The sequence below is a fragment of the Lagenorhynchus albirostris genome, chromosome 9 (assembly GCF_949774975.1).
Source record: "Lagenorhynchus albirostris chromosome 9, mLagAlb1.1, whole genome shotgun sequence".
NCBI classification, from domain to species: Eukaryota; Metazoa; Chordata; class Mammalia; order Artiodactyla; family Delphinidae; genus Lagenorhynchus; species Lagenorhynchus albirostris.
The window spans coordinates 94,970,442-94,983,277 of NC_083103.1; the positions used below are offsets into that span (position 1 = coordinate 94,970,442).

A 12,836-nucleotide genomic window follows, 5' to 3' on the forward strand; every position below is an offset into this window, starting at 1 on the left:
GTGCTTACAGCCACGTTTTACTGCTTTATCTCACTTAATCCTCTCCCTTACCTCAGGGGGTTACATTCTGTTTCTATTACGGATGAGCTTCAGCAAGCAATGTACAAACTCTCTGCCTCAAAATCTCAAAGCTAGTTACCAGCAGACTGAGTTTGAACCCAGGCTTTCTGACTACACTGTTATCTCCCTCCATCAAATTACTTAACCTGCCTGGCACCCAGTAGTTTCATCTTCAAAATGTTCATTGAATTATGCAGTATGAAGTTGAAGGTGGTAGAGACATGAGCTTAAAGGAGTCCATCTACACTTTAGCTTTCCCTTCCAGGGGAATGAAGTCTCTCTCTTCTGGGTTGGAAAAAGCAGGTATTAAGGGAGTATTTCCCCAAAAAATCTATCTCTGGCTTGTATTACCTCCACTTTTTTTTTTTTGAGAAGTACTCTGTTTTTTTTTAAATATTTATTTTATTTATTTATTTCTCTATTTGGTTGCGCCAGGTCTTAGTTGCAGCAGGCGGGCTCCTTAGTTGTGGCATGCAAACTCCTAGTTGCAGCATGCATGTGGGATCTAGTTCCTTGGCCAGGGATCGAACCCGGGCCCCCTGCATTGGGAGCACGGAGTCTTAACCACTGCGCCACCAGGGAAGTCCCTGTACTACCCTTTTTGAAAGAATGACTCACTGACAGGGTTTAGTATCAAATCTAGTTTTAATTTTCTATAACAAGTCTTTCTACTCTCCCATCCATACCCCCCTACTGTACCCTGGGTATTGGTGAGAGTGACCCTCTTCCCCTGGAGTCCAAGGTATTGGCAGGAGCAGCTGCCCCCTGCTGAGAGGCCTCAGGGCAGAAGTCCTGGGCCATTGCTGCCCTGCTGCTGCAGGAGGAGCCTCACCTCAGGTGAGGATGGGGTGGGATGGGGACAGGGCAGGGCCCAAGAGAGGGAGAAGGATACAGGAGACTCCCTGAGTGCAGGGGTTTCCTCTTTGAAGCCAGGAAATAGGAGCTAACGGAGTCCAAGAACAAAGGTTGTCTTTTAAATAGAGATCAGATGGGAAGCTGGTGCCTCATTAGCCACTGATAACTTCCAGCGCCACTTGGGTGAGGGAAAAGGAGCAGAAAGGGAAAGTCAAAGGTGCTAGTCAGATAGTCCCCTGCCTCCCTTCCCCCACCCCCATGGAGGGGAGAGGCCACAAGTGGGACAGGATGCTCCAGAGCCTGCACTGTCTTCACTCAGCCTTCTTGGGCACTCGGCCCATCTTGGTGCGGATGTTTCGTAGAAGGAAGAAGGCACCTGTGCTGGCTGCACAGATCACTTCAGCCACCCAGAACGCTGTGCTCCAGCTGTAATGCTTCGCAATGGTGCTGAAGGGCAACCCAGCCAGAAAGCCGCCCACTGTCAGGGAGGAGGGGAAGAGCCTGAGTCACTGTGAGGATAGAGCCAGTGGGGCTTGTTCCAGCCCCTAGCTGGCTTGTGTGCGAGGCATCAGTGGGGTTATCACTTACCATTGGCCATGAGTCCTACAATGGCATGGGAGGTGCCACACAAGTTGGGAGGGGCACTCTCATTGGCTATAACTCCGAACAAGGCAATGGGACCATAAGAGGAGAAACCAAACACAGCTCCCAACACCAGGATCCAGAGCTGCAAGGGCAGTGCAGGGTAGCATTTAAAGTCTGAGAAGGCCTCCTGCCTACCTACCCCTGCCACTGGATAGAGGAATGCTTGGCCCCAGGAACAAATAATTGTAGTAAAAGCAGACAGTAAGTGACTCCCACACACACCACTTCCCAGCACAGCTGACTGCAGAGCTAGAGGAGTGCGGGCCACATTCAGCCAACACAGGGGCCTGTGCAGGTAGGGGAGGGAGGTTCAGGAGCCATCCCTCCAAGTGAGATGCTGTCTCCTCAGGATTTGTGCAAGCTGGATTGGCTAAGGGCAAGGCAGAGGCGGTAGGACAAAGGTGAGACACAACAAGAGGAAAACCAGAGATAAAGATAGGGCACCTCATGCTCTGTAAAGCCTGTGAGCTCAGCGAGAGGGTGAAGAGCCAGAGTCCAGAAAGCAACATCCTAGAGGAGCATAGGGAGGAGAAGAAACCAGGCCCAGAGTCAAGGAGGGGCATCAGAGTACAGAGGAGGGGAATGGAGGTACAGACAACTGAAAAGGGCAATCAGAAGCAGAGAAAGACCAGGGAGAGGGAGACAGAGTCAGTGGCCCTTGCTTTCTCATCCTTGTCCCTGACGTGGGCCAGTCCCTGTTTATTTACCTTGGGGGAGTCACTGGTCACAGTTACCCGGAAGAGGTACATGGACGCTGTCATGCCAGCCATCATGAACAGCAGCAAGCCATGGCGGGGGCTCCCGTACATGGACAGCCGCGCCTGTGGACACAGTCGGGCAACATCAGGCCCCAGGAGCAGCAGAGAACCCTCACCCCTGGACGCTGACACGGCAGACCTCTGCTGACAGGTCTTTGGCAATCCCGTTGCAGTTCTTGGCCCAAGTCAGCTCTGGGAGGTCCTGGGACCTGCTTATTATGTTCTGAGGCCAAACTCCACAACATCCCTTCCTCCACTTGGGGCAGGCTTGGGGACACGTGGTGGCAGGCTGCATCCAGTCCTTCCCCAGCCCCAGTTTCCCTGGGGCTGTGGAGAAGCTAGGCGGAGAGAAACTCTGGCTCTTCTTGACATCAGTTAAAACCCTTTCCCCCAAGAGCCTCATCTCCACATCCCCAGCAAAGAAGAGTAGCCTGGAATCATTCCCACCTCACCCAACCTAAACCAGCATATGCCAAGCTGCCTGTGCCCCAGGGCTCCTACCTCTCTGGTGCCTGTCCCAGTCATGCTGGGAAGATTTAAAGGGACCCTCCTCCTTCCTGTCCCTTCTGCCCACTCACCTTGGCCATGGCCCGGTCTGACAGGTAGCCAGCTGCGATGCTGCCTACAAGGCCCCCAACCTCCAGGGCACTCATGTAGGAGCTGCCTGCAGTGGGGAGTTGTGGTGGGAAGAGGGAAAGGAAGGGTGGAAAGGTGTTACACCTTGGGGTTGTCCCAGACTGACTTCAACCCAGAGAGGTACAAGGTCCCCAAGGGTGACTGGCCACAGCTGCCTGAGTACTGCCCGGCCTCAGGGAAAGAAGAAAGGATAAAGGGAAGCGGGTCTGAATTTCCCATCCCATGCATTGGCTCCTGCTCCCTAGGCCTGCCGCATCCCAACACTCGTCTCACCCACGAGGGCTGACTGTCCTCTCTCCTGGATAAGGAAGAACTGGCCCCAGTCAGTACAGCACGTCTTTACTCCAAACACCACAAGGTAGCCAGTGGAGAGCACCCACAGGTAGGGGGTCAGCAGCAGCTGCTGTAAGGTACTCTCCTCCTTCAGGGAGCCTGGGGGTGGGAGGAGGCCAGGCTTCAGGACTCTGCTCAGGCTGCCCTGCCCCCACCACACATTAACTAGCCATAGGGGCAGAGTCCGTCCACATAGCCAAGGATCAGCAGGAAGGTCCCCCTCACCCACTGTTCTGCCCTCTTCTCCACTGCAAGTCTCAACGAATGAAAGAGAACCTGAGGACCAGCGGGGATGGAGGAAAGCACCCAAGTCACTTAAGCTTAGGATGCTGTCCACACAGGGAACTCTGGCTCTCTTGTAAGGAAGGACTAGGCGATAACATGAGTCATAGCATTTGTTGGCTCTGCCAATTGTCTGGTACTTAACTGCCTCTCAGGATGGAGTTTTATTTACTCCTCACCCACTCTCCATCACCATCCCGACATCCATTAGCTAGTACAGGGCCAGGCATACAGGCAGTCCTCAATGAAAGTCTGCCAGGTGAATGATGAATGAAGGTTCCCTAGGGGTCGGCTTTAGTGCGTACTCACCCTTCTTGCCCTTGGAGGGGGTGGGGTCCAGGTTGCGGAGTCCAACATCAGCAGGTTCATTGTGGATGAGCAGGAGACAGAGGAAGGAGACAACCACACACAGTGCCCCAGACAGGGCCAGCGTGCTGCGCCAGCTATAGCTCTGGGCGAGGATGGTTGCCAGGATGGGGCCCAGCCCTCCAGCCAGGTTCATGCTTGTTGATAGGACGGCCCACCAAGTGCCAAATTGAGATGGCTCAAACCACTGTGGGGCAGAGGGGGACAGAGTAGTTGCTCAGCCTACAGTCCATATTGAAGGTGAGGGTCAGGTGGAGCAGACCCAGAAGCTCACATTACAGGGATGAGGGAGAGGGCTCTTCTACTTGGCAGAGCCAATTCCCTCATCTGCCACCTGATCCCACCACGTTCAGCCTCCTAAAATATCTTGACAAGCAACAGGAGCTGGACTGGAATGCCTGAGGAACCTGCTCTGGTTGGGGGTGGAGGTGCCAGTGTGCCCGCATGCTCTTTAGGCGTCCTCTCTGCCAATCTGAACCAGCTCCTTGGAAGCGGACACTCACCTTCCGCAGGACCTTGCCACATGGGGGCCAGCCCAGCCCCTGTGCCAGGCCATTGAGGAACCAGAGAGCAGCAAAGACGGGTACTGCGGAGCTCCAGGAAAAGACTACGTTGACCAGGCCAACCAGGAGAAGCCCGGAAGAAAAGAGCCAACGAGCACTCATCTGGTCAGACAGCACCCCGCTCACAAACTTGCTGATGGCGTAGGCTGCCGACTGGCTGCTGGTGATGAGCCCTGCAGGGGAGGGGAGCAGGGAGCAGGACACCTGGGGGGTTAGGGGCCAGGGCAGAGGCACAGGAGGGGGGAGGAAGGCATGGGGTCAGGTGTGTAGAGGTGCCCGGCAGGGTGAGACTGCTTCCTTCCGAGAGGAATAGGAGGGGTCTGTGTTGGAATCGTGACATTCATTCATGGGGCCAGGCTACTCCTCCCGCCTCTCCATCAGCACTAGCCCCAGGCTGACCCGTGACTTTTCAGCCTCTTGGAGAGTTCCAGCAACAGCTGTCAGGGGGCAGGACAGCCCTCCTCCATGGGATTCTCATATGCCTGATTTCTCCCTCACCGTGGATGCCAACCCAGGGTCTCTGGCAGTTCTGTTGCCCCACCTCAGAACATGGGGCAAAAGGCTTAGAATTGGAGTCAGGGACCTTATTCCTCCCGAAGGGTAGCCTGCTAGGCCACATGGAGTCATTGCACCAACTCCCCAGTTCCCAGTGCTCACAATGTCAGTGGCCAGCACTCACCCTGTGGTCTTAGCCTGCACCCACACAGATGCAGAAACCGTGCTCAGAATCCCTCTAACACACAGTGCCTCTGGGGACACATGTTAGTCACAGGCGGGCGTGCACACACACACACACACACACACACACACACACACACACCAGATAAGCAGCCCTCAGACATGCTTAGACCATACCCACAGTCCTTTACCTGTACCCACAGACATGGATCTCAGAGCCGCCTCATCCGGCACATGCACTGTCCCCTGGCATCTGCTGTGCAGACACTCCACACACACACACTGCATGCCTGTACCCACCACACTGCACAAACACCCAACTTGTCCTGCCGGTCCTGTGTTCCTGGGCCCACCCCTCCCTGCCCTGCCAGGGCTCACCCAAGTCATCCTTGTCCAGAGGGACCTCCTCCACCAGCGACGGCATGACAAAAGAGAAGGTCTTGCGGTTGAAGTAGTACAGGCTGTAGCCTCCAAACATGGCCGAGAAGATCACAGTGCGGTAATAGCCGTAGCCTCGGGCCGCCATGGTGGGAAAGAGCAGGCCCTACTGGCCGGGACACAGAGCCTCTGACCACGGCTCCTGATTGAGGCTCTCAAGTGCTCAGATCTGCTGAGTTGGGCTTTTTCTGCTCCCTCCTCCACCCAGCCTCCCAGGCTCCCTTTATAGGCACCTTCTGGACAATCATTAAGCCTGGGGCGGCTCCTAGGGAACCCGGTGTCCTGAGGGAGACAAGAAAACAGGAGATTACTGACGCCCAAGCTGTGGGGGCCTGGAGGGCGTCCGAGAGGGAGGCAGTGTCCATGAGCCAGGCCAGCACCGTGTGTCCCCAGGATTGCTGTCTTTCCCGGCTCTTCCCTGTCCTCCTGCCCGTGAAACCAGCTGTGATTAAAGGCTTCACCTAATTATTTTTGTCGGCTTGCGCTCAGGGGAGGCAGGGTTGGGATGAGTAGAGCTGCCCTCTCTAGCCCGGCTCCCTCATCCACCTACCTTCTCATTCATTCCGCGAAGGTTTATTAGGGCTTACTGGTTGAGAGGCACTGCACTAGGTTCTGGGTTAGTTTCTACACACGCACACGCACACACACTCAATCAGACACCTACCCCCAACAACCTCACTTTCAAGTCTTCCAGAGCTGACCTCAAGCCCTGTAACTCCTGATGCTTAGCATACGGTAGGGTGTAACTGTTTATTGACAGTTGCAGAACTGTAAGCAAGGGGCGGGGGAAGGAAGTTCCCTGCTCAGAATCCACTTTCGGTTGCACACCGAAAGCCCCACTAGGGGCAGGGGTCCTGGTTGTGCCACTCAGATGCCTCTGGTCGCCTTTACCCTTGACGTCAGTATGGGTTCCGGTCTGGCAGGCTGGGGCTTCAGGGACCGTGACCGGACGCCCCGTGGGCGGGAAGGCGCAGCGACGGACTCCAGGCACAGTGCTCATGCGCCCCGCTTCCCAGGGCCCCGGCAACACGCCCCCGGCTTTGCCGCTCGGTTGGGAAAGCAATTGGAACAGAAGGCGTGGGCGCAAGCGGAGCAGGGTGCCACACGTAGGCCCCGGAGGCCCCTCGCTTCCGGCGCCGAGTGGCTCGGCCAGGCGGGGTGGGGCCAAGCAGCAAGAAGGGGGAGGAGGGAGCGAGGCGGCGGGCTCTCGGCCCCTGCCCAGCCCCGTGTCCTCAAGTTACCCAGGACACCCGACTCCGGCTGCGAATGGACGGGGGCCCAAGTGCAGGGGAGACCCCTGGACTCGTGCGACATAAAGGAGAGGGAGCGTGCTGCTCCCGGACCCAGCAATTGCCTCCACCCCAGAACCGGCAGCCTCAGAAACTGCTCGCGGTTGGATTGGAAGTTGGGCCTCCAACAAAGGAGCCGCAACAGTTGAGACTCCCGCTCCAGCCCCGCCCCCAGGCGACGCCCCTCCCCCGCACACTGCGCCCTACCTGAACTGAGGTGGGAGCTGGAGTGGCATGGGGCGGGGCCCGGCGGGCGCATGCGCGTGCGCCCAGAGTGGGGCGGGGACTCCGCCTGCGTCTTCCAGTCCCGAGAGCCGAGGGCACCCACAAACGTTTTCATGTAAGACTGCGGGTCTCGCTGGTCGTTGGGCGAAGACAGCGCCCCTTAGGGGCTGGAGTCGTACGTTCCCTTCTTAACTGATGGCATTCGACAAACCAAATCAGTGAGTTCCTCCAACTATCAGTTACTGTTCCCGAGTTGTTCGCGGTCTGGGAAACATCTTGTAAGAGAACACAGTATTTTCTGTAAGAAATTAATACAGTCCTCAGTAAGCACGATTTGTACATTTATCTGTGGTCAGACTATTGCGGACAGAGTTAAAACAAAATAGCCAGAGTGTTCAAAGTATGGGCCCTGAGTAAAACTTAAATTCGAATCCCGGACGCACTGCTTCTGACAGCATGACCCTGGGTAATTGATAATCTCTATGAGCCCCCAGTTTCTTACCAACCTCATAGGGTGGTTGTGAGGATTCAATAGAAGATTCAGATACAAGTTCAGAAAATTTAGATAATTGCTTTCACAGAGTCCATCAGAGAGTTGTTGAAATAAGTGCCTCAAAGTTGAGAGTAAAGCTCTTTTAGAGTGATGTTAAAAACACAACAGGTCCAAAATGATGTTGCTTATGCTAAGCCGCACATCACCAAAGGGAGACTTAATTACAGTTGTGGCTCTCCCAGAAGTGGAATCTTAAATAAGTCAATCAGGAATCACCTGGGACTTCCCTGGCGGTCCAGTGGATAAGACTCCGTGCTTCCAAGGCAGGGGGCCTGGGTTCGATCCTGGTTGGGGGACTAGGATCCCACATGCCATGTGGTGCCGCCAAAAAAAGAAAATAAAGAAGGAATCGCCTGCTCAGCACTAGTTATCTAGTTATGTCATCTACCTCTAGACCCCCCTGCTATTCCCTAAAGCGAAGTAACCTGGTAATAGCCAATCTGCTTTTTGCCTAGTTTAATTCCTTGTTCCTGTTCCCTGCTATCTATAAAAGGCTTTCATTTTGTACAGCTCCTCAGAGCGCCTTTCTAGCTGCTAGATTGGACGTGTCCTGATTCATAAATTGTTGAATAAAGCCAAAAAGATTTTTAGAATTTTCTCAGTTGAATTTTTTTTAATAAATTGTATTTGTTTTTATTTTATTTATTTTATTTTTGGCTGTGTTGGGTCTTCCTTGCTGCACGCGGGCTTTCTCTGGTTGCGGTGAGCGGGGGCTACTCTTCGCTGTGGTGCACGGGCTTCTTATTGCAGTGGCTTCTCTTGTTGGCGGAGCACAAGCTCTAGGTGAGCAGGTTTCTGTAGTTGTGGCTCTCGGGCTCTAGAGCACAGACTCAGTAGTTGTGGCGCACGGGCTTAGTTGCTCCACGGCACGTGGGATCTTCCCGGACCAGAGCTCGAACCCCTGTTCCTTGCCTTGGCAGGCGGATTTTTAACCACTGCGCCACCAGGGAAATCCAGTATTATACTTTTTTTTAAGGCCCTTTTAAATAATTACAGAGTGTTTGCTTTCGGATGCCATGGGTCATACTTTTATGGGTGTGACTATAAACATTGTTATAAAGAGTAAGAGTTGTATAAAATAAGAAATAAATACAATACTGAATTTCTTTTCATATTAGCATCAATAAACCTCTACTCGCACTTTCTGCCCCTTCAAATAGAGTTATGGGGGAGACACTATTTTTTTGTTTGTGGTAGCTGCTTAATCTTTTTTTGTTCCTTCATACTTTTCTGTTATAAAAAGTTATCTGATACTGTGATGTGTTCATGATAACTATTCTTTAATTGGAAATTCCCTGGCAGTCCAGTGGTTAGGACTCTGTGCTTTCACTCCTGTGGCCCGGGTTCTATCCCTGGTCGGGGAATCCCACAAGCCGCGCGGCGTGGCCAAAAGAAAAAATTCTTTTATTTTACTTTGTTATAGTAGAACTAGTCATCATGGACATTTCTGCTACCAATAGCAATCTAAACTAATGTTGGCGAAAGACTAGGTATGTCGACTGAAAAAAAATGCACAACACAAAAGTTGAGAATTACGTTTTATTCAGTAGACTTCCTGAGGACTTAAGCCCGGAAGACAGCCTTCTCAGATAGCTCTGAGGGACTGCTCTCAAGAGGTAAGGGAGGAGCCAGGATATATGGGCAAAACCCAGGTTGTCAGAACATCAAACGATTACTGTTAATTAAAGAAAAACAAGACATCTCAAGTTAATGAATATAGGACTTTTCTATGTATTGGAAGATGCAAGAGTCTGGGCTCATTGAAATCATTCCTTTCGTATGCACATGAATTCTTTGGGCCAGTATCCTATTTTTCTCCTTTGAATCCCCTCAGAATGCACAGTTGGTGGTGGCTGCATGAAGCTGAGGGCTTGATGGCTGTAACATCTTTTGTTTACGAATACGACATTCTTCGTCCACAGTTACTTACTTTATTCTTGCAGATTCAGCTCACCTCTTTTGGACCAAAGCCACAGGAGAGCAAATATTTTTCACACCTATTAGAATGGAATTGCAACTGTCATACATTCAGACTGTTATGATCCCAAGCAGTCTTTATATAATTTGAATTACATTGTATGTTAGATTTTTTTATAAAGTTTGGCCAGTTTTTACAGAAGAAATTATTTCTCTGATACTTTGGTCCTATCTGTGTAAAACTAGATTTTTTTCCTTTTTTTTTGGCCATGCCACTCAGCTTGTGGAATCTCAGTTCCTGGAACAGGGATTGAACCTAGGCCATGGCAGTGAAAGCCCAGAATCCTAACCACTAGACCACCAGGGAACTCCTGAAACTAGATTTTTAAAAAAGTAATATGTGACCAAATTTAATTATCTTCCTAAGGCCTAAATAAAGAGAAATCAGTTTCCCATTAAAGGAAGGAAAGAAAGGAAGGAAGGGAGAAAAGAAAGAAAGAAGGAAAGAAAGAAAGGAAAGAAAGAAAGAAAGAAAGAAAGAAAGAAAGAAAGAAAGAAAGAAAGAAAGAAAGAAAGAGAAAGAAAGAGAAATCTTTCATGATTTTAATATTTTTCAAAAATCCAGGTCAGTTGTTCTGCAGAATGTCCCTCATATGGATTTGTCTGACTATGTTTGCAATAAGGATCATATTAAATAATTTTGGCAGAAGTACTGTATAGATGACAATGTGTCTTTCTCAGTGTACCACATCAGGAAGCATGTGATAAATTTGATCATTTAGTTAAAATGGTGTCCACCTGATTTCTGTACTAGAGGAAACTTTTCCTCTTTATAATTACTAATCTATAGTGGGACCATACTTTGATACTACAGATATATCCTCCTGTTTCAACAATCTTTCACCCAGTGGTTTTATCAGCTATTGATGATTCTTTCCTGAGTCATTTATTAATATGGTGGTTGCAAAGTGGAGATTTTTTCACTCTATCATTCCTTCTGTATTTATGAGTTGGTATTCTTCTTTTTATTTATTTATTTATTTATTTATTTTTGGCTGCGTTGGGTCTTTGTTGCTGTGCGCGGGCTTTCTCTAGTTGCGGCGAGCGGGGGCTACTCTTCGTTGCGGTGTGTGGGCTTCTCATTGCGGTGGCTTCTCTTGTTGCAGAGCACGGGCTCTAGGCACGCGGGCTTTAGTAGCTGTGGCACACGGGCTCAGTAGTTGTGGCTCGCAGGCTCTAGAGAGCAGGCTCAGTAGTTGTGGCGCATAGGCTTAGTTGCTCTGCGGCATGTGGGATCTTCCCGGACCAGGGATCGAACCTGTGTCCCCTGAATTGACAGGCAGATTCTTTTTTTTTTTGCACCTTTATTGGAGTATAATTGCTTTACAATGGTGTGTTAGTTTCTGTTTTATAACAAAGTGAATCAGTTATACATATACATATGTTCCCATATCTCTTCCCTCTTGTGTCTCCCTCCCTCCCACCCTCCCTATCCCACCCCTCCAGGCGGTCACAAAGCACCCAGCTGATCTCCCGGTGCTATGCGGCTGCTTCCCACTAGCTATCTACCTTACGTTTGGTAGTGTATATATGTCCATGCCTCTCTCTCGCTTTGTCACAGCTTACCCTTCCCCCTCCCCATATCCTCAAGTCCATTCTCTAGTAGGTCTGTATCTTTATTCCTGTCTTACCCCTAGGTTCTTCATGACATTTTTTTTTCTTAAATTCCATATATATGTGTTAGCATACGGTATTTGTCTTTCTCTTTCTGACTTACTTCACTCTGTATGGCAGACTCTAGGTCTATCCACCTCATTACAAATAGCTCAATTTCATTTCTTTTTATGGCTGAGTAATATTCCATTGTATATATGTGCCACATCTTCTTTATCCATTCATCCGATGATGGACACTTAGGTTGTTTCCATCTCCGGGCTATTGTAAATAGAGCTGCAATGAACATTTTGGTACATGACTCTTTTTTAATTATGGTTTTCTCAGGGTATATGCCCAGTAGTGGAATTGCTGGGTCATATGGTAGTTCTATTTGTAGTTTTTTAAGGAACCTCCATACTGTTCTCCATAGTGGCTGTATCAATTTACATTCCCACCAGCAGTGCAAGAGTGTTCCCTTTTTTCCACACCCTCTCCAGCATTTATTGTTTCTAGATTTTTTTTTTTTTTTTTTTTTTTGCGGTACGCGGGCCTTTCACTGTTCCGTTGTGGAGCACAGGCTCCGGACGTGCAGGCCCAGCGGCCATGGCTCACGGGCCCGGCCGCTCCGCGGCATGTGGGATCTTCCCGGACCGGGGCACGAACCCGTGTCCCCTGCATTGGCAGGCGGACTCTCAACCACTGCGCCACCAGGGAAGCCCTGTTTCTAGATTTTTTGATGATGGCCATTCTGACTGGTGTGAGATGATATCTCATTGTAGTTTTGATTTGCATTTCTCTAATGATTAATGATGTTGAGCATTCTTTCATGTGTTTGTTGGCAATCTGTATATCTTCTTTGGAGAAATGTCTATTTAGGTCTTCTGCCCATTTTTGGATTGGGTTGTTTGTTTTTTTGTTATTGAGCTGCATGAGCTGCTTATAAATTTTGGAGATTAATCCTTTGTCAGTTGCTTTGTTTGCAAATATTTTCTCCCATTCTGAGGGTTGTCTTTTGGTCTTGTTTATGGTTTCCTTTGCTGTGCAAAAGCTTTGAAGTTTCATTAGGTCCCATTTATTTATTTTTGTTTTTATTTCTATTTCTGTAGGAGGTGGGTCAAAAAGGATCTTGCTGTGATTTATGTCATAGAGTGTTCTGCCTATGTTTTCCTCTAAGAGTTTGATAGTTTCTGGCCTTACATTTAGGTCTTTAATCCATTTTGAGCTTATTTTTGTGTATGGTGTTATGGAGTGATCTAATCTCATACTTTTACATATACCTGTCTAGTTTTCCCAGCACCACTTATTAAAAAGGCTGTCCTTTCTCCACTGTACATTCATGCCTCCTTTATCAAAGATAAGGTGACCATATGTGCGTGGGTTTATGTCTGGGCTTTCTATCCTGTTCCATTGATCTATCTTTCTGCTTTTGTGCCAGTACCATACTGTCTTGTTTACTGTAGCTTTGTAGTATAGTCTGAAGTCAGGGAGCCTGATTCCTCCAGCTCCGTTTTTCGTTCTCAAGATTGCTTTGGCTATTCGGGGTCTTTTATGTTTCCATACAAATAGTGAAATTTTTTGTTCT

At 49.9% G+C, this 12,836-nt stretch overlaps 1 protein-coding gene across 3 annotated transcripts; it reads right to left on the reverse strand.

Moving 5' to 3' along the window:
- Positions 1-686: 686 nt before the first annotated feature.
- On the reverse strand, positions 687-7,241 carry SLC37A4 (solute carrier family 37 member 4). Of its 3 annotated transcripts, none has more exons than XM_060160556.1 (10): positions 7,111-7,241; positions 5,555-5,896; positions 4,439-4,671; positions 3,879-4,122; positions 3,228-3,386; positions 2,897-2,982; positions 2,268-2,381; positions 2,005-2,070; positions 1,504-1,642; positions 687-1,393 (listed from the first exon to the last, which is right to left on the reverse strand). In XM_060160556.1, exons 2-10 carry the CDS (start codon positions 5,700-5,702, stop codon positions 1,227-1,229), a joined length of 1,356 nt encoding a protein of 451 aa, XP_060016539.1. In that variant the 5' UTR covers positions 5,703-5,896; positions 7,111-7,241; the 3' UTR covers positions 687-1,226. The 3 variants fall into 3 exon arrangements, with proteins under 3 accessions (XP_060016539.1, XP_060016538.1, XP_060016540.1); XM_060160555.1 differs by lacking the exon at positions 7,111-7,241 and adding an exon at positions 6,506-7,045; XM_060160557.1 differs by lacking the exons at positions 2,005-2,070; positions 7,111-7,241 and having other exon boundaries at positions 5,555-7,045.
- Positions 7,242-12,836: the final 5,595 nt, after the last annotated feature.

Bases quoted from the DNA above. Each gene is read 5' to 3' on its own strand.
- SLC37A4 (XM_060160556.1), bottom strand. From the start codon at position 5,702: ATGGCGGCCCGAGGCTACGGCTATTACCGCACTGTGATCTTCTCGGCC. The intron at 2,382-2,896 runs GTGAGTGGGCAG...CTGTGTCCACAG, and splicing joins CAGACCGGGCCATGGCCAAG to GCGCGGCTGTCCATGTACGG. The intron at 1,643-2,004 runs GTGCCCTATCTT...CTGCCCTTGCAG, and splicing joins CAGGCTTTACAGAGCATGAG to CTCTGGATCCTGGTGTTGGG.